Raw genomic sequence first — 26580 nt, 5'->3', positions numbered from 1 at the left:
ATTTAAAAAAAAAAAAGTCTTCTTTCCTATTTTCAAAATAAAATTTTTTACAATGTTCAAATGAAAACCCTATGGGTTTTGTTTTACAGAAAGTGGAGGAAAGTTACACCATTCTTTGCCAAAGGCTGGCTGGATCAGCCCTCACAGACAAGCACTCAGGTATGTGAAAACTGGATTTCACACTCAAGAATCATCCCACCTGAACAGTCCATTGAATGAAATGATGTATTATTCTTTAAAGTGGAAACCTTCCGAGATGCCATTTCTTTTCTGACTTAAAAAACTGCTTGTTTCCAAACATCGTATATCAAGTAGAGGCTGCTGTCTGCTGACTCAGCTCTTCCTTTCTGAGAGGAGCTGCAGTTGTCAGTCCCCAGGCCGCCCCTTTCTCTGTCTGTCTTCATCTTTGCAAAAGCAGAAGGCAGAGCTATAGTAAATCGAGGCTCCCAGGTGGTGGAGGTGGGGTCCTCTGCAGGCCTGGCTGCACTTCTGTGTCTCCCCTGACCGTGAGAGCAATGTCTCCCGTGACTGCAGGGGGATCTGTGTTCAGAGCAGCAGTTTGCACTCATTTGCTTACATGCTTTCACATGAGGTTATTCAGATCCAGAAAGAGAGATGTAATGATGCCCACAGGTTTCAAATGTATTCTCTAAGCATTCATTTTGCTTTGTTCTTTCGTCTTAATTTGATCTCCACATCTCTCTGTTCTGCCCAGATAAAAGTTAGAGCTGCGTGTCCTGGAGGTGACTGAAGGTTGGATTTGAGCGTTGATCGGCCTTATATCACCACATCCTGGCTCCAGTGTGGACACACAGAGCGTGTGTTGACAGGGGATGTGCCTGCGGACTCCCTGGGGTGGCCGTGTCCCGAGGTGCCTGGAGTGGGACTGGTTTTTCACAGCCTGGCAGCTGCACTAGTTTGTCAGTGAGGGAGCACCCCTGCTCTCACTGCTCTCCTCACTACCGGAAATTCACTTTGATTCAGAACAAAAACCAAATGTGTAGAGTTTTGGGTGTAGAATATGAAATTTTACTTAGACTTAAGAAAAAGAGAAAATCAGATGTATTTATTTGACTTCATTCCGTATTTGAAAGCACATTTTAATTTTTATTTTGCCATGTTTTATTTGAATTGAGTAGTGAGAGTTTTAGCCCTTTGTATTTAGTACACCCAAGGATCGATTTGCTCCTGAAGCAAAGAATTCAGGATGGGGTATTAGGAGGTGGGATAGAGAGGTGACGAGGAGGAGGGAGTAAGCAGAGGGAGGGAGGAGCATCCGGCCTTCACTAAAACTGTACCCCAGTAGGCTGTTCCTCTGAGAGTCACCTCAAAAGCATAGTCTGCCGCAGCTCCTAAGTGCAGAGGACTTGAGCTCTGTGCTCCCAGGTAGGGCTTCCTCCCAACCGAGGCAAGCACCTCTTCTCTGTAGCTGGGATCCACTCCCAATTAACAGGAATCCTCAATGTACTAAATAGCAGGCACTTGAAAAATGGGTGTGTTTTCTTCTGTTGTCTCCTTTTCTGTTGAGGGTTGGAATTTGAGAGGGAGAGGAAAGCAAATTTTATTTTCTTGACTATAATAATTTGTTATTCTTGGTATTGTTTCATTTTTATAATTATACATTAGACTTTGGCACTTGTGTAAAATTATCCCTGCCGATTGAGCAGAAAGGAAAAACAAACAGATGTTTCAGATGGTGGCAGGGGTGGGGGTTGCTGAGGAGGGTGGGACAGGAGCGGGTAAGAGTTTGGGAAGGTGATGTAGCTGAATCACTACTGAGTTGAACAATGGCTTGCATTAGCCACGGGTACACTGATTATAAGGCCAGTAAAATTTTAGTACCTGGAGGTTTGACTCTGATTTTTGCACTGATGGTGCCAAAGGGCTCTTTGAATTAAAAGGAGAGCCAAGAGTGGAGTGGAGAAAGATGTGTTGGAGAAGGCAGAGCTGCTCAGACCAGCTCCAGAAGCACTTCCTCTGACTTCACTGCTGGAGCTTTCTCCACACTGGTGCAGGACTGACCTTAAAACATTGCAGACCAGAACATACACTGGATACTGCGGGCAAGGCGTTGGTAACTGCCTGCTCTAGAATGAATAGTAGTGCTGGCAGCACCCTCCAGAGGATAAATGTTTCAGAACTGTAACTTGAGAACTCCTTCAGTTATATTGGCTTTCTGTGGTTTTCTTTGTGCACCAGGTATATATGTTTTGGAGTATTTTTGCCAATTAAAACGAAATCATTTGTCAGATATAAAAATTCTGTTAATATTCAAGGAGTTCATCCACTGCTCATATCTTTCAGTAGTGCCCTCTGAACTCTGTGGGTAGTTAGGGTGTAATTTTACTCTTCCCTACCAAACCCCAACCCTCCCTCCAAATATATATATTTTCTCCCTCATCACAAGTGGTAAGGATTCCCAACTACTTTTATAAACACCACTGCAACTTAACAGGCTCAACAAGCTCACCTATGTCCAGATCCCTGTTTCTGTCTTTCCAAAACTATTCTGTTTTTAAGTAGACCAACTTGGATCATTGGACCGTATCAATAAACTAGAATTTTATTTTGAATTATAGCCCACGTATACGGTAAATCAAAATGGGATTAAAATTTTTAGAAGCAGAAGTTAATATTTAAGTAAAGCTTGGAACTTGAACTTTCTGTATCTCTCAAGAGAAGCAAGTAGAAACCAAAAGGTTACAATTGTGCTGCTGGAAATAATGTAGTCACTCCCAACTAAAGGGGCTATACCTGTAGTTACTTGACACTCACCATCAGTGGGCAATTCATCAGGAGAAAGGTAAATGCAAATAGAACTTTCATCTTAACTTCAGACAGTACAGGGTAATTGCATGATTCTCCAGCACCATTCAAGAAGCTTTGTAAGATACCAAAGTTTTGGTTTCTCTTCTAGCTCAGCCAACCCCTTGTCCTTAGCAACTATTTGCTTTTGTTTCCCTGCAGTTTAACTTCTCCTTGAAACAAAAACAGGGCTAACTGGAAAAATATTTTGACCATAGCTCTAGTACTTCCAAATAAATTCATATCTAGATTTTCAAAAGAAGCCCCAAACTGAATTCTGATTCTGAAATGATTCCATAATTTTGCGTGTTCCTTTTATCTTACGAGCCTACACTTCTTCCCTCCTCGTTCCCAGCCTGGCCTCCCACACCCTCCTTTTTTTTTTTTTTTTTTTTTGTGGCCATTATAATGACGTCCATTTTACTTTGATACTGTATCTGCCTTTCAGGATGATGGAATTCAATATTCACCTATCTTTGAGTGAGGCTAGTTATTGTCAAGCCGTTCTCTCAAAGTTAACATGACTGGAAGTTGGAATCTACTTCCACACGGAAAGATCCAAGAGTGGTGGAAAAAGCAACCTTCCCAAAGCAGGAGAGCTGGGTTTAGCTGTTGTAGTGACCTGCCGTGACCCTGTGCTGTCTCTCTCCTGTGGGCCTGATGGCTCCTCTGCTATGAAGTGACAAATTACATTTGGAGTGTCTCCTTCCTTTTCAGAGAACAGAGTTAATCAAGGTAAATCAACAAACCCCCAAAGTGCTATAATTTACGGTCATGATTACTGCCCTAGAAGCCATGTACTTGGCATACTTTAAAATCAGCTAACTTGAACTGCTTGAGTTATCTTGGCTTTTAGGACCTAAACCATAATTATTTATTATATGATACGGCGCCAAAGGTATATTTTCTAAGCCTTTTGGCTTTCTTTTCCCTAAAACAACTTCTAATGACTGTTAGAAAGGTGAGTCCCTCTGAAAAAGGTTTTGTTAATTTGTTTTTGGAGGAAGGTGGGGAGCTATTGTGACAGTAGAGGAGGAAAGCCTATTTTTTCTTATTTTTGAAGCTAAAGAAAGTAATTATGCTTCCTGTGAGTTGTCTTTTATTTGCGTACTTTTTTTTTTTTTTCTGAAACTTTCTTTTTGATGTTGGTAAATTTGGTGTATTACCTGGAGCTTCTGTATTTCAAACTGGAAGCCGTCTTCTTTGAAGGTGGTTTGTGGTGTTATTTTGACCTACTAGAGCTTTGGTCAGCATTTCCTTCCCTACGTGTCACAGAGGGCACCATTCAGAACTGTGTCCAGAGGACCTCAAAGTAGAAAATCAGCAGGACCTTCCAGTCATCTTTCTGCTGGCTAGCTTTTTTCCCCCTAGTGTTACAATTTTTGTTTTGTAAATTATGGTTTTTTTTTTCTGACTTTTCCACCCCTTTTCAAAGTGATCTGCAAAATTGTCCTTTCCTCAAGAAAAGAGTTCCTTTTGCCTTATTCTTCCCCCATTGGTACTGATGGTTTGGAAAATAAACTGATAGGAAAAAAAGTACCTCCTAGAAGAAAGCCCTGTTCACCATGTCTGGGTGCCAACAGCTAAGCAGACGTACTGCAAACATGATTAACTGTAATGTGCACACTGCGGGTTATTTTCACTCAGCCTCTTCCCACTAGAACATTTTACCTTCCTTGTTCACCATACAATCATGTACTCTTTAACAGAAATTACTTTTAAAGAAATCTGGAACTATCTTTAAAAAAAAAACTTTATTAATAATCGTGTATTTTTACTGATCACATTTTTAAATGCCTAAAAGACTTTATTGTTCTAATTATCCAGACATACCTTTGTAAAATAGCTCTTTTATGAATTAGCTGTAAGGCTGTATGTTTCTGGAACAAAATATTGGTCATCTAAAAACTCTGTTTTCTGGGGTCTGGGAAAATAGAAAATGAGAATTCAAATATTAAATATGCTTAAAGGAACCAAGTATTTGACTTGTTATTTATATTCCTGTTGATTTGTCTCATACAAGCTATGTTAGAAAAGTTTCAGTGCCCAGGAGGCCTCAGTTAATCTTACTGGCAGTGACTGTCAGATACCTTCTTGCTTATTAGAGTGTCTTTACTAGTCAGACCAGCCAGCTGATCTCTGTCACGTGTGAACTTCCCTGAGGACCCTCCCAGCTGGGATTGCCCCAGCAGCTAGGGCAACTCTGCTGTCATTTTTTAAATTGCTTTATTGGGATATAGTTCATATATTGTATAATTCCCTCATTTAAAATGTACAGTTCAGTGGTTGGGATATATTACATTATTACTATTTTTAATGGTGGTAAAATATATATATAATATAAAAGTTGTCATTTTAACCATTTTTAAGTGTACTTTAGTGGGATTAATGGGGCAGCTTTTATGGCCCACTTGAAGATACTTTGGTTTAATGCTGACCTAAATGAAAATAAGATGTCCTTACTGCCATTCTTATCCCCAGTGTTGGACTTCCCAAACTGCCAGCGTTTCTGAGTTTTTATGGGTCCCATTTCAGCTTAGAAGATTCCCTGAGTTTGGGGCTTTTTCGTGTGTTGGTTTTGACATGGAGTGTAATTTGATGTATTCTTGGGGTGCTCTTTGAGTTTCCAGTCCCTCAGGGTTGCATTTGGCTGATAGATACAATAAGCATAACCAGAAATGCTTAGTGTTTGTAGGATCTTTTAGTTAAACCTTTAAAAAAATTAAGTCACATGTACTTTGCAGAAATCAACCTGTTTGTACTCTTAGCTCTATTTGTAAACATAGATAGAAGAAAGATAGAAGATAGAAATAAGATAGAAGATTAGATGGATAGAAGAAAGAAATACCTAAACCATCCCTACTTGCTCCTAGATGGCCATCTTCTTAAAGGAATAGAGAAGGCCAGACTCTGTCTTGGCATGTGAGCAGTCACATCCACTTTTTGCCATTCCTCTTTAAGCCAAGATGTCCTGCTTCACCAAAGGTTTAACATTGGCTTGAAAGATAAGAGGATCTATCCTGATGAAAAATTTGCTTTTCAGTTGAACTTGATATCTTTCTACTATGACAAATGTCATAAAACATTACAGATTAATAGCTCAGTGTAGGTGTTTTCCTTTTTTTTTTTTCTGCAGCAAGTATAATTATTGTTACTAATTGAAAACAGTTCCTTGATTCTGGCCACCAGGGAATATGTTTGTTTTGCCACCTATTCTTACTAATGAGACATCATCGTTCCCTGAGCATCTGCTGAAGCATTGGTTCGAACTCACTTAAGGTAGGTCGAGCTCTCTTTCCAATTCCAGCCTTTCCCCCTCATTCGAGTAGGGTGCTTTTGGACCTACCTATAGCATAAGGCTTCCTTCACAGCATTTTATTTCAGAGGATTCCTTTCTTTGTATATGTGACCACAGGGGTGGGGCTGCCTGACCATATTCTGATCAGTAACAATAATTAGGAATAAACCTAGTAATCTTTTGAAAACTTTTTAGAGACATAATCTGTACAGCAAAATATTTTTCTACTGTCTTACTATTTTAAATATTAAAAGCAAGTAGCATGGTGTAATGCAGCAGTTCTCAATCTTTTTTGATCTCAGGACCACTTTATATTTGACCTTATGGTGGATTACTTTACTTTATTAGACATTAAATTGAGAAAATTTACAAGAAATGAGAAAATTAATAAAAATATTAATTCATTAGAAAAGGTAAACCCATTACATATTTGTATGAAAAATTACTTTGTTTTTCTACAATAAAAGTATTGAGAAGAATGGGTCATAGTTTTCAAATCTCTAATATTTGGCATACAGAAGGTAACTGAATTCTAATACCTACTTCTGCGTGCAGTCTGGTGTGACAAGGTTGTTTCGGTTGAACTAGATGAAGAAAACCCAGCCTCACACAGATACATTTTTTAAAAGGATAGATCTTTTCAGATGATTGTGCATATTCTTCTTTCATAATACACTGGAATTTGACAACTAGTAGTTTTTTAAAAGCTGCAGTGTGGAATCTGAAGCCATTTCAATGAAATCTGTATATTCTGACACACTCAAATCCATCAATCCATTTAATGCTTTAGATGTGCAAAGAATGGAATCTTTCCCCTGCATGATGTTGTAATATCCTGTATTAGTCATTTGGAAAACATTGGTTTACTGAGTTATGCAGATCTTCAAATGTTGACACATTATATAATATCAAAAAGTCACATTGGTTAACATCAGTAACAAATCTCATCAGAAAAGTCTCATGATGGTATATACAAATTTCCAAAGCTTTTAGTTTTTGCTTGAAAGCTCAGATTTTATCATTGGCAACAATAAGTTGTTTGCCTTCAAATGACAGGCTTACTTTTTTCCCTTTTGAAAAAGAATCTGCCAAACATGCAAGTCTGAATAGCTTCTTGCTTACCAGTCATTCTTTCAAGTTCGAGTAATCTTCCATTTGAGGGGGTAAAAAGTGGCTCGTTTAGCTCCCAACTCAAACACCTGCACAGGTACTTCCCTGCAGACACAGCCGTGGAACTGGGGAATGTGATTCAGGTGCTTTATGCATGCTTCCCATTTTGTCACAGTTTTTAAAAAATGTGTACTCAGGGGTGGAGATTTAATAAAATTACTCACTTTCATTGCTTCATCAAGGGCACTCTGAAGTGAGTGTTTGTATTGCAGAAGAGTGGCAGTGAAGAAGGCAGTGATGCCTGGTGAAGTTGGGTGTCACTGCCCTGATTTAGGCTGAGCTGCCAGCAGCTTTAAACCTCCATTGCTTTTGCACCGTTGATGAAAATGTTAACATGGTGAAAAGTCAAATGGTGTCTTAGTAGTATTTTGAAAATAGGTTTGATTCCCTGGACCCCATGAAAGAGGCTTGGAGATCCTTCTCCCAGGGGTTTGCAGACCACGCTTGTAGAACTACTGATGTAGTGGGAAAGGCCTGAACTTCAGCAATCTGGGTTCAATTCCAGCTCTCCTCCTTACTTGCTCTGCAACCTTGAGCAGATTACCCTCTTAGTGTCCATTTTCTCATCTGCAAATGGGGGTAATCATACTTAACCCTAACAGAGTCGGGAGAGGAGTAAATGAGAAATTACCAGACATGTGATTCGTACCTCTAAAGCTGGGTTGGTTGGTTGGTTGGTTGGTTGGTTTTTCATTCTAGAATTCGAGTATTTAAAGCAGGAAAGGTGAAAAATGATTAATGAACTTAGGATATGTAAATATCTTTCTTCCTAATACAGCCCTATTTCATGTTTTATAATGTGTCTAAACCCTAGGCTCTTGGGGTGTGGCGGGGGTGTGTGTGTGTATGTGTTCATTATTTAAAAATCCATTGCTGATCTCTATAACAATACACTTGTTTAACCTAATTGTTCTTCTAAACGTAAAGAAAGTGGGGGTGGGAACCCTGTGATTTAGTAAGAACCTCGATTTTGGAGAAACTTGTACTTTGGACTTGTGCTGTTTTGATGCTACTGTTATAAGGGGGTAGAGTGTGGTAGTGGTACATGTTCCCGAAACTTCAGTAATCATGTGAAATTAGTGATTTCCATCTTGCCCCCTTCCATGTGTAATCAGCTTTAAGCTAGATTTTGGTTGTTTTGAAACGTCTTTATTCTCTTACATGAGCTGCTTTCATTCTTTTTAGTTAATGAGAGACTGAGTTATATTATGGTTATTTAATGAGAGTCTATGTTTTCCTAAAAATGCGTGGATAACATGTCGATAGCACGAAAGAGCATAAGTGCTTTTCATATTCAAATCATGATAGTACTTTGGGGTGATCTTTTCTGGAGAACTCGAACCCTGTAGCCTGGACATCATGGCATGAGGTCCATTGATCTCTGCGCTTTCTCTCTGCCTTCCCTCCTGTCCATACACAGGACCAGCAAAGCAGGAACACATCAAACCTGAGTCCTTGCTAGTCTCTGCTCTGTTAGCTGGTTGTCTAACCTAGAACAAGTCCTTACCTTATCTGTCTTCTCATCTTACACTGAGCAAGTCTGTGGAATGAGTTACACAGAAACATGGAGACAGCTTACCTCTGGCTGGCTCGGTAGTCTCAGGGAGGCTCTGTCCTTCCCCAACCTTGTGTGCTGCTGTAAAGAAGAGTGTAATTTTAGTATCAGTCACTGAAGTCTGTCTCTGGACATTTCTTTTTCTCCTAATTCTTCTTTGCAATATTTCTTTTCTTTTGATAGCTTCCTCTAGTTCAGTCTTACCTATAGTTTGATGAAGCGTTATTTTCATTTTCTCTTTTCTCCTGATCTCGCTGCCAGTTTATGAGAACCCTGGGGGCTTTTCTGGAAGAAGACCTGATATTCCTGGTTCAGAGGAGACTTTCTGAGCGTCTGCTGAGGGGAAACTGATAGTCTTATCTCCAGCCCATCTCATGTCCTGAGTGATGGCCTGTTCTGAAAGGTTTATGATATTTAGAGAATTTATAAAAATTGAGTGGCCAGAACATAACCTAGCTGAATTGATGATTTAGCAAGCAAATCATGAAAATCAAATAGTGATTTTCTGCACTATCAGAAAAACTGGTCCAGCCAGCAAGAATAAGTCCAAGAGAACTGGGAAGCTTTTATGCAAACAAACATTAATGAACTAACAGCTTAAGGACAAAACTGTTCCTATGCCATGCCACCTACTGAAAGTAAAAGACTCATATTCTTGACTGCTTTTTTTCTTTTCCTTTTAGAAACTGTCCTCTTTGGATACATTCTAACCTGCTTGGGCAGTCAGTGACATTTAGCTGCAATACATATAGAGCCTAATGTTTGCTTCCGTGGGGTGGGGAGGGGTATCTGCACTCTAGTAGCGTGTGGAGAAGGTTCTGGATCTTCAAACCTGAGTTGTGATTGATTAACTTATGCTCCCAGCTTCCTTCCTTTCTTCAGAGATGTTCTGGGCTAAATCGCATTAAGACTGGGCACCCCTGGGCAGATTAAAATAAGCAGGAATCTCTCTGTCTTGGGCCAGAATAACTTGGCAACAGCAACTAAAGAGTTCATTGATTTATTGGTTAACTTATTCCCAGCTTTTTCTCAGAAAACAAAGACTTGGAGGAGCAGAGTGTTTGAAATGGTTTGAGGGAAAAAATAAAACATAGGGCTTAGGGAAGGGAGGCTGAAGATCAGACTCATTTACAGTATTTGTTACTGGGGCCTGTGGTTTTTTTTTCTTTCTTTCTTTCTTTCAAAATGTGTTTTTGATTTAGCACTTGCTCTGCTCCCACTGGAGCCAGGTCGTTCCGCCGCACACGTGGACGTCTAACACACCGTGGGAACTGCCTCCTCGTGCTCCCCCGCCTGTCACACACATGGCCTCCCATCCAGTTTTCCAAAAACACTACTCTCATCACGCCACTTGCCTGCCCAAGAACCTACGATGGCTTAGTGGTTACTGCTGTATGGAGATTAAACTCTGCTTAGTGTCTGAGATGTTCATGATTTATCCCGCTGACCTCATGGCCCTCTAACTCCCGCACCGTGCACCCTCTCTGCCAGGAAGGCTTCGCCTCCTCCCTGTCTTCCTCCCCTGGCATTCCAGGTCCTGCCTCAGCCTCTGCTCCTTTGTCTGTGTCGTTCTGAAGTGCTCCTTTTGCTCCTCTCAGTTGATCCTCCCCCTGCTCATCTTCTCCAGATCACGCTTTCCATTTCCTGCAACCGCAAGTTCCTGTCCCCTTGGCCCAATGCTTCCTGTGGTTTTGTGTCTCCCTCGTACCCCACCTGACCCCAGTATTTCTGCTCTGTGCAGAGCAGTGTGCCACGCCTCGTGAATGTGAAAGGAGTAGCTATGGTTTATTAAAAGTACAAACTATGGATCAGGTGCTGCACCCTTTGTGTACGTTACCCTCATCTTCACCAGCACCCCGAGAGCTAAGCGGTTTTCTCCTTTCTTAATAGATGAGGCAGCTGAAGTTGGTGGTGATCACGATGTTCCTAATGGAATAGCCAGAATTCAAGGCAAGGTCTGTCTTCCACCAAAGCCTTGCCTTTATGACCCCACTGTGGAAAGAGTTTCTGTCCTTAAAAGTGTTTACAATCAAATCGTGTAGACAAGCACATGAGCAGCACTCTTCTGCCTTGCCCCCTTACTAAACTACAGGGACTTACATTGGACTAAGATTAAGAAATCAGCATGTCATTTAGGATGTCTGATCTGGGGAGTGGTTTGGACTTAGCCAAACATAGAAAAAGACTATTTCAGCAACTGAACTACATTGACTAGTATAGTTTCTAGAAAAGGGAAAGTTAGGAGGCAGAGAGACCAGTGGAAGGCTACTGTAATATCCAACCAGAGGCTTAAATTTGGTAAAGTGACAGAATGGGGGAAAACGGTATAGTTAAGACAGAATATACAGGTGTTGGCATGCAAGTTAATATGCAATATACAGGAGAGGGAAGAGTTTTTTTGAAAAAGATTGTTTCGTGGACCTAAGAGATTGGTATTGCCATTAACAGAAGTCAGGACTCATGGAGGAGCGGCAGGCTTTGAGGGGAAAATTAGTTTAACTTGGTCGTGTTCAGTTTTAGGTAGCGGTATATCAACTTGGGGATGTCCACCAGGAGGAAGCTGTAAATGCAGTCCTGGAGCTGAATTGAGTTGAGTCATACATGTGAGCTGTCCCAGCTGGATTAAGGACAGGAGCCTGTGTTCATAAATTCTCTGAGTTGAAGGTACTTTAGAGTCTGTCAACTGATGAATGGAGAAATAAAGTGTGCATATCCATACGATGGAGTGTTCTCTAGCCGTAAAAGACGCAAAGCACTGATACAAGCTGTAACACGAAGGACCTTGCAAACATTATGCTAAGTGAAGAAACCAGTTACAAAGGACCACAGATGGCATGATTCATTTATATGAAACGAATAGGTAAATCCATAGAGACTGAAAGTAGACTTCGGGTCGCCAGAGGCTGGGGAAAGGGGAGAATGCTAAGGGTATGGAGTGATTAAAATATTCCGGAGTTTAGGGGTTGATGAAAATGCTCTGGAATTAAAGAGTGATGATAGTTACACAACCTTGCAAACATACCAAAAGCCACTGAATCGTATACTTTACAAGGGTGAATTTTACGGCATGTGGATTATACCTTTTTAAAAATGAATGAAGAAAAGTATCTAGAGGATCACTACTGTGTCCCCACACCGTGTGGTTCACCAGGGAGCTTACACAGCTCCTGTGCATGGGGACTCACCCTCTCACACAGTCACTCATTCCGTTGTTTTGGACCTCTAACTGGCATATGTGGAGTAGTGTGTAAGGAACATGGATTTTGGACACTGGACAGTCCTGGCCTTACTAACTGGCGTGACACTGGGTGAATCAATTAACAAGACTCAGTTTCATCCTCTGCAACATGCGGGAAATAACAGCACTTGCCTCACAGGGTTGCACGGACGACAATGACACAACACGTGGGAAGCGTATGGTGCCTGTGCAGTCATCACCGGACAACTGGTAACACTTAGTTTCTTGTTATTCCTCGCCTGCCCTTTCCTACAGCACCGCATACCTAGTAAGCGTTCAGTCACCAAACACTTAGCAACTTGGTTGCCCACTGGCCCAAAAGGGCTAAAACACCAGATTGAGGAACATGGGGCAATGACATGGAAGTAAGCTGTGAAAATGAGGGGTTTTTTTGTGGTTTTGTTTTTTAAGAATCTTGATAGATGTACAGATGCTTTTACTATCACTGAGGTCGATTTGCCAGCTTTGTTTTTCCCTTCACAAGGCACGCGCAGTGTGGCCAGAGATCTGAGGTGCTTTTGGATCTCGGCAGCTGCATGGTGGCCCCACAAGATGCCAGGGGAGCTTGTGTTTAGTTTTTCCCCCAAAGATTCAATAATACCGAGAGAGTTGAGAGCTGTCTTATTTAGCATAAGGCAGCTGACCCAAACCTCCCTACTATCCCTACATTCTTTGGAAGCTAAAATATAAACAGGAAAGTAGCTGGTAACGTGTGTGAAAGCAGCGAGGAGTTATTTCCCAGATCCTTGTCCTCACCTCAGCCTTCTTATCCTTGTTTTGGCTAAGGTTGGACAAGTACTATGAAATGATGGGGCACCACCATCCTAGACGGGAGATGATGTATTCAGGTTCCATCATCTAGAAGATTTGGTAACCCTTTACAAACCATTTGTTATATTATGTGTCTAGTGCAATCCTGGTGTTAGCTGAAGATGTCTGGGTAATCTCTTGTATTACTTCATAAAATACTGTAATATACCCAAGAGTAGCAGGCTTCAATAGCTTTGCACCAAGGAAACAGCCCTTCCCACTTCTCATTCCTTCTGCTTCCTACGCCCCACCCCATAACTCATTCCCCGCGCTGGGCAGCTGGAACAGCAAACCCACCATGTTACCATCCGTGGAGTAAAAACAACCTAAGTCTCCCCACCTGCCTTTGTGGCTGGTTTGTTCCCAGGTGTCAGTGGTGTGAAATATTTCTCCTAATCAATGCTTTAACCTTCTTGTTGGTATTGATTCAGCTCTGTTGAATGTACTCTATGAAGCTGAATTCCACGGATGGGAGAGTCCGTCTGAATTTCTCTCTGTTCTCTAGAGGCATCATAATATTTCCTATGATCTGAGGTTATTGTTTTGCTAGGATATTAATGAGCAGCTTCCCTGCTGGAGTGATCATTGCATGCGCCTTCCTTCAGCCCCCAAACAAACAATTTTGAATTAACATGGAAACCAAGCATAATTTCCTGACTCATGTCCTCCGGTTTTGAATCCCTTTCTCTGTTTCATGCCACTGCAGATAATTTGACCTGCCCATCTATCCATTTCCTCTGACCCTGCCACTGATAATGTGATTAAACCCTCCGCTCTGTTGCCTTTCATTTACTTCTAAATTATTTCTGATCATGTGTGTGCTGTATTTTCTTTATTTGGATCCAAGGTCTAATTAGCGCAGAGAGCTGAACCAAAGAGCCTGTTTTTTTTTTTTCTTTTACTCTCCACGGTGTTGGGTGAAAAATGCTGTCCAGCGTGTCCAGTGGGATACTGACTGGTCTGTGTCTTTTGTAGCAGCCGAAGGAAGGTGTTGATGTGTGCGGATCCAGATGTGTGATGGCAGCCTGTTTACCTTACGAGGGCTTAACGAGATTCTCTGATATTGTTACTTTGAAGCACTGCTTCTATTTTTATTATCTAACATTTATTAAATGTCAACTGTGTGCTCTGTTAAACACAAAGAGTCGCATGGTTCTGTCTGGAGTAAGAATCTAGAATGCATGTGAGCTGGGTTTCAGCCCTAGTGACCAAAAAAATGTACAGTGGACAGTGAATGTCATCCTAAGGGATGTTTTCCAAATATTTTTTATTAAATTAATAAATATTAGACCCTGTCCTTGGGGGAGACATATATAAAACAAAACAGAATAATGAGATAAGTGAAATACATTGGAGTTTACTTTAAAAAGTAAGACTGATTTAAAAGTAGGGGTTTTTTTTGGCTCTTATTTCAAGTGATAGTTGGAATTTCTCAGCTATTTTGGTTTCACCTGCATTTTTCATTCCACAAAGAACATTTTGATCTTTTCATTTGGCCCAGGGCAAAATTGGTGGCTTGGCTCAGCTACAAGGAAAAAGCCTGGAACTTTAAGGCACACGAGTTTGGACTCTGGTTCACTTAACCAAGAAGTGGCATACCTTTGTCAGTTAAGTTCTGTGCCACAGGTCCTACATGTTTCACATCAGGATGGCAGGGTGGTTATTAAAATATAACCATAGTTAAAGGGGAATTTTTTGGTTTAAAATCAGAAAATGCAATTTGGAGGCTCCTGATTTACTACTAAATAGATTACTTGCCTGTCTTTGAAATGAAGATAACACCATCACAGGGCTGTGATGAGGAGCACATGTGATAGTGGCTGTGGAAACATTTTGTAAACTGTGAAGCACTCTACTAACGTTAGCTGTTATGGAGAGTGGTCGTGAGACGGACGACGCTCGAACGTGACAATGGAATTGCAAGTATTTATCCTGAAAACTCTTACCATCTATTTGCACATATTTATATACAAGAAATGTATCCAAGTGGATTTACTCCTGCATTCAGATTTATTTTGTTTTTGATGAGAAAGGGGCAGGGGCAGCAGTGTTGAGCTGAGGACAGAAATTAGTGGGGTTAACTCTGTAGCTCACAGGAGGGAGGGAGCTCCTGGAAGGCAGGGGCCACATCTACTCACACGTGTGGCCCCAGCATCTTGGACAGGACCTGCCACTTACTAGCCACTGAGCAACTGCTCACCTAACCCAGCTGAAGACTGAAAACTCATCCTTAGCAGTCACTTCTGTTACTGAACAAATGTTCTCCTGCCTGCCCGCATCGACTTCTTTATCCACCACCACCATAAAGCAGATCCTTATATCACTACAGGAAAGTAAAAATCTTCTCTGTGGGGCTGGGGAGAGGGAAGACTTACTTTTAGTTTTAGTTATTAAATGCCTAAGAATATGCGTAGGCATTTTTGCTTGGGCTACTTCTTTTTTTCCTCTTTTCTCAATTTATTTTCTCTATTCCTCTTTCCCCATCTAATTTTAAAGTCCACCACATCACCTCTACAGTGGGCTTAATTAATTAGCATTTGAAAAGCGGGGCTCTCCATCATATTGGGGGAAGGGTAACTCCGGAGTCCATTTGTATTCTGAAGAACAAGGTATTATTGTGTGTTGATGCTGGGCTTCACCCAACTGCTTAAAGTTGAAAATGCAAGAAGAAAACCAGCCTTCCTCTAGCGGGAGCCACAGTCTGACTCGGAGGCATGAAAGCAGTAGATACATTTGAGATACTCTTTCATTTCCACTCACTGTTTCCATTCCTGAGTGTGTATGCGCACGCGTGCGTGCGTGCGTGTGTATGTGTGTTACAAGAAGTCATTTGAAAAAACAAGCACGATGTTCATCTGTTCAGACTGGCCTTATTTTGGAACCATCTTCTTTTCATGTAAATAGATTTCCTTTTTTTTAACAAGGCCATTAATGGTATTTTCCTAGTAACACTTGAGTATGTCAATAACATTACTTTTGTCAAGAGAGCATTTAAGTAATTATTGCATTTTCTAATATAAAGTGTCTTCCCAGTGTTTAAAGAATAACGCCCACGCATCTAACGAGAAAGGCCCAAATACATAGGGCACGTTTTTTGCTTTCAACAATAAATGTGCGTCTTTAAAGATTGAAATTTTCTTTTAGCCTTAGGCCAGGGAGACAGACTGAGAATCCAAGAATTTAGAGATGGAAGGTAGTTTGTTCAACCCCCTAATCCAACGCTGGAATACCTTCCACGGCAATCCTGGCAGATGGGCATCCATCTGCTTGTATACTTCCAATGCTGGGGAGCTCATTATCGCCCGAGGCAACACATAAATTCTTTCTTATTTGAGCTAAAATCAGCCTTTAACTTCTATCCATGGGTCCTGGTTATGGAGCAACACAGGAAGGCTTTTAAGAATTTGAAGACAGCTACAACATCTTCCCAAAGGAAGATAAACTAGATTCTTCTACATTAAGACTTCTGCCTGGAATCTGGAAGAACGAGAATGGAAATAAATGTTATACTACGCAACACCCAATACAAAATGTTTGCTGCAGTTGCAGCTACTAGTGTCTCAGACGTGGGCAGAGCCCACCATGCAGTCCACTTCCTGAGTGTGACCCAGGGCTCACTCAGCGAGGAGTGGTCAGAAACCTGTCCTCGGCGAATAGAAATCCTGCTGTCTTGTTCCTGTGGCTGTTCAGAATTCCTTGAGAGGGCACACGCTCCTAAAAATTGCTGTGAGAGAAAAATTTAAAGGTTTTCCTTTAGATGGGAAAATTAAATGCACCAAAATATAAACTTTTTGAAAGTAGAAACCCTGTTCAATTTTTCTTTCTGTCTCCTATAGTGCTTAATATCCTACCTGGCAGATGGAAGCTGCTGGATGAATTACTGTTCTGTTGAGCTGAAAAAAAGGACTGGTCACCATTATGTTGAAATATATGTATTTGGGATATATATGCAATATACAGGTATTCATATATACATTCATGTAGAGAGAGACATACATACATACACATACACATTTTTTTTTTTACCTTGAAGCACTTTTATAATATCCTGAAGTCACTTTATAATACTTCATAGGAAGACTTAATGCCACTATTCAGGCAAAACTGTTTTCTGGATAAACTGTAAATCCCAAACACCTGAGGTAATATGAAAAGTGTCATCTTATTTTTATGCCCTGAGGTGGCTGCATGGAGAAGGCAACCCCTTTTCTCTGCATTTTCCGTTGCTAAAGTGATTACACTTTGCTCCCAGGTAGAAGACTCTGGCCCGACTCCTCATCCTCCCACCGCTTCCTCCTGCCCCATCGTGATGCTTCCTCAGCTACTCTCGTTACTGGAGGCTAAGAAGGAAAACAGTGAGCGGGTGAGCTCAGAGGCAGCTTCTTTAGTCCTGGCTTAGGGTCTCACCTGCCTTGACTTCAGTGACCTTTGACTAGCGTCCTTCATGCAGCCAGCTTCCCTCCTGGGGCCAGAAGCCCCCAGTTTTAGCCCGGCTTGCTGCTTCCTTGCACAGTGGTTTATATCCAACCTGCGGTTTCATGGAAGCTGCCTAGGCTATTGTGAGATGCTATGAAGAAAGGTGGACATGGAAAACCCGTATCAACCCAAATGCCGCTCTTAGACGTGAGCACAGCACCCCTACTATCTCGGTACTGCTTACGAGCCTTTCCTTGCGCTGGTGAACGCCGGTCCCCCCAGGCCTTCAGCCACAGTGCAGGTCTGGAGGGGATACAGGCTGAGCTCCGGGTGCCTACCCAAGCCAGGGTGTGAAAGCCCTCAGTCCCGACTCTGAAATTGCCGTAAGTCACACACCTCTGTGATCTGCTCCCCACCCCCAGTCTGCCAGCCTAGATGATGACCACATAACTGAGTTCGTTGTGTGTGAAATATACAGAAAATACCTGATGTCAGAATGGACCCCAACTGTTAGAGGAGAATGTTCTACCGGAGCTTTTACTTGACTGTGAACTCCAAGAGGCCAAGCCCTGGATTTGTCTTGTTTCCTATTTTGTCTCCAGCGCCTGCACATAATAGGCACCAACGATTTCTTGAAGGAGCACTGGTTGCTGGTGCGGCTCATCTCCTCTGCTGGGTAGTAAGTGGAAGCTGAGACACAGGGTGGGCATGAACTCGGCTCCCCCGGGAGGGATGGAGGCAGGGCTGCAGGAAGAGAGGCAGGTTGTGGTCTGACTAAGGATGATCCACGTTTCCGTTTTAATTTCTGTGGGAGTGGTATTCTTTATGCCCAGACTAATAAAACGGAGATAAGTGGCATCGAGGGAAGGGAGCTGCATTATAATGCAGTTGTCGAATGGAGGTGGGGCTTTTTACCATTAGACGTAGTCTTTGCAGCAAGCTAGGCTGAGCAAGGTGCCGCTGGGAGGCCTGAAGGCTGTGCACCTCTGAACCCACATGCGTGTATATTTGCTCTTTGCCAACACTTGGCCTTAAGGTCACTAGGCAAAACCATTGCTAATGTCATTAGGCAAAACCATCGCATCCTTCAAGGCACAAGTGAAAATCAAAGTATAATCCACAAACAGTTCTCTTTCTAATTTCAATTCTGCTTCTGAACTGGTTCTGTTAGACATCATTCTTTAGGAATGAACCATTTATCCCCAAACCCCCCATCCCAGGTGGCAAGAAGAACACAGGTACATTTTCATTTAATCTGGAGTTTGAGTGTAGTCCTGTGGCGGGATTTCTGCATTTGAATACTGTGTGGCAAGAAGGATATTCAGTCAGGCTCTTGCTTCCTTCAGCCTCATTCTCTCAAATGTGAACCCCAACTTCAGGTGAGGTTTGCGAAGGCTTCAACTTAGCGAGGACGAACCCTTCATGTTGCCAGTTAGGTCATTTTGTCTGACTCATTTGGACTGTCCACAGAAGCCAGTTTGACTTGCCAGAATTGCAGACCCACTAATTCCTACTCCATGTCCTTTCATTCACTGAACACCTTTACTTGTGTGTCCTGCACTAGGCACTCTGCTGTTACTATAGCACACTATCCCCACGAACCTGTGACAGCCTTCAAAGGGACCTTTGGAAAAGAGACGGTACGGAAACTTAAAATCAAGTAGTCTTCATGGATATACCTGGGGCAAATCTGAAGAAGGAAGAAGCTAAAAATAAATCCAGGAGAACATTTTCATGGTCACTTGGTGAAAGCATAAACTCTACTAAGGGCAAGCGAGGTCTACAGAAGGGAGTGAGTAATTCTGTTGGGAAGGGACCAGACAGCAGCTTAGGGGAAACTTCCAGTGGGAAGAGATTCCTACACTGAGTTTGGAAAGGTAAATAGGAAGCTGTATATCCGTGTGTATCGGGGGTAGAGGTGAGAGTGGGAGATGGATTCTAGGCAGAATTCAATGTGTTAAAGGCACAGAGGCATGAGACTGGAGGACCAGGGAAGAAACACTAAATATTGCTGGACTGTGAGATGGGCAGTAGCAGGAGGTGGGTGAGACAGGAGAAGTGAGTGAGAGCTTATGTACGGTGCTAAGGAGCTGGGGGCTCACTTTCACCTTAGAGGCCACACAAGGCTGTGCAAGGGTTTTAAGCCAGGGTGTGAAGTAGCTTAAATGGCAGCCATTTGTGGATGTGTTGGAGGGAGGTCAGCTAGAAGACTGTTGGGACAGTTTCTAAGAGGTGGTGACATGAGGATGGCATGTGCCACTAAGCAATTGAGGACAAGTTGCCCAGTCACTGTGTGCCCGAGTCAGCCCCACTTATGCAATGGGTCCATTATGAACTTGTGATGAACCTTCAGAGGGGCTTTTGGAAAAGGCAGGTTGGTAAATTTAAGATCAAGGATTCTCCGTGGATATACCTCAAGCAAATACAAAGAAGGAAGAAGCTGACTAATCTGGAGAACAAGCTCCTTCCTGTGGACCCAGCCATCAAAGATCGAATCCACTGGATTTAACCAAGACACCCAAGCACGTGGTAACCTGCCTAGCACCGCCCCGCAGCTGGCTGTCAGGGATGCTTCAGACAAGAGGTTCTAGGGGAGGGAGTCCCATTTCCAACCCTTCTGCTATTTCATTCAAGGCGTCAGCCTCAAATATAGCTCAGCCAGGCCAGCCTCATTCCCCTCTGACAGAGCCTTGCTGAAGAATCCAAAATTGTCTGGACTGACCTCCCCTGCCCCAGCCCTACCAGCAGTCAAGCTTGGGAAGTTAGTTTGCCTGGAATTAAATTTTGATTGACACATGGCACTGAGATTCAGAAGTAGAGAAAGTGGACCACAAGCAGGGAGTACTCAGAACTCTGCACTCAGTAGCAGAAGGAAGAGACAGGAAGGTGGTGGGGGACAACTTGGGTGGGGCTGGCCTTGCTGTCCACCTTCTGACTGCTAGAGGGCCCCTGGCTTCTAGGGGCACAGGCCTTAAGGAAGGGAAAGTCAGAATCATCTTGCAGGAAGAGGAGAAGCTGGGGTCCTTATTAGACCACATTGTGGCAACCTCCAGACCCATCAGCCGTCTCTCGGATCTTGCCGAGAGCAACTTCCCACCGCCCTGGTGTACAGGAGGAGCTCAAGAGGCAAAGGAATAAGATGATGCATTTCACATAGATCGTGGGTTTCTTCCCAAACACGTAAACCTCTGTGGTCCCACTGAATTTGCATCCTTCCAGTAAAAGGGCACAGGATCCATGCTCAGAATTTCAGAGTTTGAAATAAACTTAGAGATTATTCAGTCAGCTTCCCTCACCTTTATACATGTGGACGATGAAGCAGAAGGATACGAAGTCACTTGCCCAGGGTCCCAGGGATGCCCCTCACTCTCCAGGGTGCTTTCTGCTTGGCCCATGCTGCATTTTGTCCTCTTTGTAAACGAGGCCCCCCATGAGAGAATACAGCTGGAATTAGAAACAGTTCTGTGCAGCCTGTTCACCCCAGGGTGTGGCTGGCTTATGGGGGATCTTAAACTGTAGCAAGCTTCCTCATCTGTGAAATGGGGATAGTGTCACCTTCACATCCGCCTTGCAAAGGTGGTGTGAGGTTATTGGAAACCACATTCATGTAAGTGCCGTAGTGCTGGCACACAGTAGGTGCACAGGATGTTTTCCCTAAGGAGCATTCGCCAAGCCCAGCACGTGGAGGTGGGGGATAGGACGCCAGGACTCTTGGGACCCACATTCCTCCCTGCAGCCTGGGTGGCAGAGAAGTGGGAAAGCCCGGTAGTTAGCACTCCCTGGGGAATGCAGGGTCATAGAATATTCTCTAGTCCCAGTATCATGCTTTCATGCCCAAGACCCAACCCAGGACGTCTGGTAACAAACCCTTCCCTGAGAATACGACGAGGTTGTGGGTGGGCTGATAATTGAGTGTGGGCTCCCAGGCGTGGAAGATGGGAGGGCTCTGTCATCAGTTCGTTGTTTGCCCCAGACAGAGACCATGTGGGTGGTAAAGGAGGAACTCAAGTCTGAGGAGGTCATGTGTCCTTAGACCGCCTTCCTCAGGATCCCCGATTCCCCAGATCCTCCTGAGGGCAGCTGTGACGTAGTAAAATGAGCCATGACCACATGTTAGAAAGCTTGGTTGCCCTCTTGGTCCTCCACTAGCCACCTCGTTCACCTAGAGCCTTGGGATCCTAGGTTGATCCCTTCACCCTCCTAGACTCGGGGTCCTCATCCGTGACATGGGGATGACAGCTCTTCCCAAGATGTTTGTATTCATAAAATAGCGCCCTGGAACTACTAAATGCAAGCTGTCTCTCTTCAGCCTCCTGGAACAGTTTGTTCTTTTCTCTCCCTTAAACCTCGCGCTCTCCATCCTCGCCACCACTGAGGCCCCAGTCCCCGGTAACCGGCACGCTGGTCCCTCGCGCTTTTCTCCAAAGCCCCACCAGGAGGCGCCCTTTGCCCGCCGAAGCGGGCCGGGCTCGAACTCCTTGGGGCCGGGGTGGGCGCCCCTTTGCGCAGGGCGGTGCAGGGTGCGGGCTGCGCCGGGGTCCCCCGGAGGTCGATCCACCGCATTGCCGGCACTTCGTCCCGCGGCCACTCGGCCGCGCGAGCCCCTCGTGCCCCTGCCCGGCGCCGCATCCCCAGCCCCGCGCTTGCTGCTCGGCCTCGGCCCCCCCGGGGCGGCGGCAAGTTTGCCCCCGGCCGCTTGGCCCCGCCGTCGCCGCCGCGCTCCTCCCACGCCTCCGCCCCGGGGCGCGCCGGGCGAGGCGGCGGGCGGGCGGCGAGGGCGTGCGGGCCGCTGGACGCGCGGGCCCCGAAGGGGCGCCCCCCACCCCCTCACCGGGCTGGTGTGCGCGGGCCGCCGCACTTCCCGCGCTGCCCGCCGGGCGGCGCCCCGCGCCTCGGCCGCGCTCCTCCCGCGCTGCATGCTCCCCGCTCGGTCGCCGCCGGACACAGACTCTGCCTTCAGCTGCCGGCGGATCGCGCTGGAGCCGCCGCGGCTGCTGCGGAAGAAGAGAAAAAGGAAAACAACAGCCCGGCGGCCGGCGGAGCAGCGCCCGGCCCCAGCGCAGCCCTCGGAGTGCGGAGCCGCCCAGGTAAGGGCAGGGCCCGCCGCGGCACCCCCGGCCCGCACCTGCGCTGCCCCCGCGCCCCCCGCGTCCCATCCGCGCGGGGCCCCGCGCGCGCCCCCACCTGCGCCCGTACCCCCTACTTCTGACGTCTCTGCCTCTCCTACCCTCCCGGGCCGCGGCCCCGCGCCCTTCCCCGGCCCCCGCCCCCACCCCTCCCCTGCGCCCTTCCTCCCGTCTCCCGCCTTCAGCCAGCCTGTCCCCTGCACTCCGGTCCCTGCGTCTCCGGATCTGGCTCCGAACCCCCATCGCTCTGCGCCCATAGTTCCTTCAGTCTCCATCCAGATCTCCCTCTCTCCGCCTGCCTTCCTCGGGCTTGCTGTCCTCCCGCTGTGGTCCTCCCCCTGCCCCTGTACAACTCCCAGCCCTGCCTCTGCCCCCTGCAGGGATGACGGCCCCTTCCCCGCCCCGGCGCTTCTCCCCCGCACTCCGTCCCCCTCCGCTTGTCCAGTCGCCCCAGTCCCCGGCTACAGTGCCCCATCCCAGCTCAGCCCTGGAGCCCACGAAGCCCCCTCCCCCTTGCCTCACTGCCATCTGCCTCGACTGCTCCTGGCCCCTGCCCTGGACTCCGGCCACCCCCTCCCCAACCCTACACACCGTCTGGCTTGGGGGGAATAGCGTCCTATCAGAAATGACCCTCTTTCCCTGGACTAATGAGGCTCCCACCCATCCCACCCTAGTTCACCCGAGTGGGAAGTGAGGGAGAAACTCTAGAGACCTGCATTTGGGCGTGTGATGGGGGAGGGGGCTGGGCAGGCGAAGGGGGAGGGGAGCTGACTGAGCTGCTCTCCAGTGAGGACTGCCAGAGCAGTGAGCTGCTCAGACCTGGCCAGGGTGGAGGGCCAGCTTGCGACAGCTGGGACAGGGGTTTCAAGGCACCAACAGCACCTGTGTCTCTTTCCCTGGCTCCCTTGAGCTGGAGAAAGTGAGAGGGGAGGAGTTGGAGCCCAGGGAGAGTTGGCAGGGCCTTTGGGGTGGGGGAGCTGGCGGTGGGGAGAGGCCCTGGGCCCTCTGGCCCGCCAGCCTGGCAGTGGCCGGGCAATGCAGCCGAGCTTCTCCCTCGCCGGACCTTTGGCTGCTCAGCTCTTGGCATCTCTACTTTGTGCTGCCATCTTCCTCCTGGTGCTGTTGTCTGGTGATGCCACGAGGTGCCACCTCCCTGCCTCCCTCCAGTGGCTCTCCTGGGCATGTCTCCCAAGGGCCTGGGTTGTCTGGAGAGAGGAGGCAGCTTTGGGCTTGGCTGGGCCCCTGTGCCAGGCAGCGGGCGTCTGTCAAGCCGAGACTAGGAGGTCCCAGGACTGGCCGTGAGCCCTGAGCCCTGCCAGGAACAAAGAGAACTACCTTCACCTAAGCTCTCTGTGGGTCACCTGGGTGACAGTGATGCTTCCAGGAGCACCTGCCATCAGTGGGTATGGCATCCCCTGGGATAGAGGCTGTCTGGGTTGGCAGCGGGTGCCTGAGAGGGAAATCTGGTCCTGCTTGCTCGCTGAGTGTCTGTGCACGTGTGATGGGGTGAGGGCCTGGTGAGGTCAGCTGTGCTCCAGCCCCACCGGGGAGGAAGCCCCGGGAACTCCGCTGGGCATCGTCAGGCTCGTTGTATTTGCTGAAGCTGCAGCTCATGCCTCGTCATTAATCAGGTTTATTATTTTCCTCACTGGCTGGATGTGTTCCTCAAGGTCACGACCCTTTGGAGAGTTAATCTAATATGCACACATTACAGTGTCTGGGTTTGTTTAATTTTCTGTGTTTTGTTCATTTCTTGTGGAGCAAGGCTTCCATGGAGCTGTGGCCCAGGCTTGCCTGCCAGCCTCCCGCCTGCCTCTCCAGCTCCATCCGTGCCTGTCCTCCTCTGGACCTGCCAGTGGAGACCCGAGAGGAGGCTTGTCCCTGGAGCTCTTGGGAGTGCCTGGTGGGGAGGAGGTGGGGGTTAGTGGGGGAGGGGGGTGACAGGAGATTTTGGTTTTCTATGTTTTCCCCGTCCCCTAGGTGTCTTGATCATTGGCTGGCATTCTCCCCAGCACCAAAAGTTCTTCCTAGAGACTGGGTCTGCTTCTTGGTCTGGCTTGAGGATGGAGAGGGAACTTTGCATGGTGGGAGAGAGGCAGAGACTCGCAGGAGAAGGTCCCAGCTGCTGGGATGCAGGGCCTCCTGGACCGAGAGCCTCAGCCGCCCCCAGTGTGGGTCTCAGCCCAATGGAGATGGAAGGAAGGAAGAAGGGCAGGAAGACCTGCCCTGGGTGAGGGGGAAAAATGCTCGGAAAACCAGAGGAACAGTGAGGAGGAGCCAGTGGCCGTGTGGCCGGTGCGGGCGGGCAGTGGCTGGGAACGTGTGCGGAGAGAGCATGTCTTGTTGCTTCTGCGTAGTACGCATCCCTTATGTGTGGATCGAGCTCCGCAGTTTTCCAAATGCTTTTTAGAAAAATTCCTTCACTGGATCTGAACCAGACAAGCACTTCGTCTGTCCCAGCACCCTGCGGGGAGGGGTCATCGATCCCCCGGAAACTGAGGCTCAGAGAGGTCAAGTGACTTGTCCAAGGCTCTGCCGCCACCCGTGAGGCCCCTGGACTCCCAGCCTTGGGCTCTTGTGCCCCTACTTGTTGCTTTTTAAAGTCTCAGCTGTTCAGCCCTCCCTCTCTCATATCCCATGCTTCTGTCTGTCTGTCAGCTCAACACTTTCTCCCACTGGGTGGGGGGTGGCTGGCTCCCCGCCCCCACCCTGGGTCTGGGGTCTGGCCGGTCCTTGGTTCTGCATTCTCCCTGCCCCAAGACTGGCGCCCTGCCACCCCCACCCCAGACTGTCACTGCCTCTGGACCCCTTCCCGGTTCTCCCAGGCACGCAGCGCCCCCACCCCACTCTCCTACACCGTATCGCTTCAGCCTCGGTGCTTTGGGGCACTGCCGGGGCCCAGCCTGACCATTCCCCCCCATCACTGTCCCACCTGGGGCTCCAGTGGTGCACCCCTGGGGAAGGGTAACAGCCTCCTCCCTGGGCACCCTGTTGCCACACCTGCCTTCCTGCAAAGGTAACATGCGACCTGGTCACAAGAGGCTCATTGGCCCTGGGGCTCCTGCATGGAGTTTCCAGATGGTGGCTTGGAGTTTATGGCATCCATGGGCTGGCCCCAGCTTTATGCCTCTGGATGTGACCCTCTGTCCCCTCTTTGCCCACCCTCGCCCGAGGCCCTCTACACCTTTTCCTGGGAAGCCCCCTCCCCCAACACCCCGACCCTCAGTCCCAGCAGGAAATGGTGGCAGCTTCAGCTGCTCAGTGTCAGGCAGACCTGGGTTCCTATCCTGGTGTCACTTCCTGAGTGACTTTAAACAAATCACTTAACCTTTCTGAGCCTCACTTGCCTCACCTGTAAAATGGGGATGATCTCACCTGCCTCAAAGGGTTGTTGTTGGCATGAATGTGTGCACGATGGGAATGTGGTTTGCCCCTGTGATGGGCAGCCCAGGAGGGGCCCAGGGAGCCTCCCGTGGGGGGCTCCTCCCACGCTGCCTCTGTGGTTTAGCTCCCAGCTCCTGCCTGCTGTGGATAATCCCCTGTCCCTGTTTGTCCCCGCACTCAGCCTTCAAGTGCCCCGAGCATTGCCTTTCACATCCTCGCCTCCAACAGAGCAAGCACTGTCCTTCAGCATCCCATAAATCGGCCCCTGCTCCTAGTAGAAATGTAAGAAATAGTTGTGACTTGATTATAATATTTGGTTACATAAAATAGGGTATGCCATACGCTTAGCAAATCCAATGTGAAAAGCTATCTTAAGCCACAGAAGCAGCCGCGGTAAACGGCGGGAAGGAAGGGGAGAATCCATTTAACGTTGTGTTGCCGGCGTCCTCTGCTCGTTTCACTCCATCACACCTGGGACCCTGGGAGTTAGACGCAATCATCTCCATTTTTACAGATGAGGAAGGGGGCCCACAGGGGGCCCTGCAGTGTAGCCCACTCCGCGCCGCGTCAGACCAGGGAGTGTTCCAGAACCCCAGTTCCTTACCCTGGACTTGGGCCTAGAAAAGGGAAGGAGAGACTCTTTGTAAAAAGATTGGACCCAGGTTTTCTTTAAACAACTGAGCACTTCAGTCATTTACATACAGCCCAGCAGGGAATGGGTGGCTACCAGCACCTAGGGGAGGCGGGGTCTCCTCCAGCAGGTTGGTGCCCTGGGTGG

General features: G+C 46.8%; 2 protein-coding genes across 7 annotated transcripts in view; both read left to right on the top strand.

The window, feature by feature from the left end:
* Positions 1-4782, top strand: part of ARHGEF12 (Rho guanine nucleotide exchange factor 12) — a 125080-nt gene extending 120298 nt beyond the window's left edge. For all 3 annotated transcript variants that reach the window (XM_014551117.2, XM_014551118.2, XM_014551119.2), the window contains 2 exons: positions 90-159; positions 716-4782. In XM_014551117.2, the coding sequence (XP_014406603.1) occupies positions 90-159; positions 716-726 (81 nt within the window). In that variant the 3' untranslated portion in view covers positions 727-4782. The remainder of the gene's footprint in view (positions 1-89; positions 160-715) is intronic.
* Positions 4783-22120: 17338 nt separating this feature from the next.
* Positions 22121-26580, top strand: part of GRIK4 (glutamate ionotropic receptor kainate type subunit 4) — a 387436-nt gene continuing 382976 nt past the window's right edge. For 2 of the 4 annotated variants that reach the window (XM_032472706.1, XM_032472703.1), the window contains exon 1: positions 22121-22379. The gene's annotated coding sequence lies outside the window, so the exon portion shown is untranslated. The remainder of the gene's footprint in view (positions 22380-26580) is intronic. The other 2 variants (XR_004317018.1, XM_032472707.1) reach the window with 1 other exon arrangement.

Source organism: Camelus ferus, chromosome 33 (genome assembly GCF_009834535.1).
Source record: "Camelus ferus isolate YT-003-E chromosome 33, BCGSAC_Cfer_1.0, whole genome shotgun sequence".
Taxonomy (NCBI): Eukaryota; Metazoa; Chordata; class Mammalia; order Artiodactyla; family Camelidae; genus Camelus; species Camelus ferus.
Note: the sequence above shows the minus strand (reverse complement) of the source record. Positions and strands in the feature narration are given on the sequence as shown.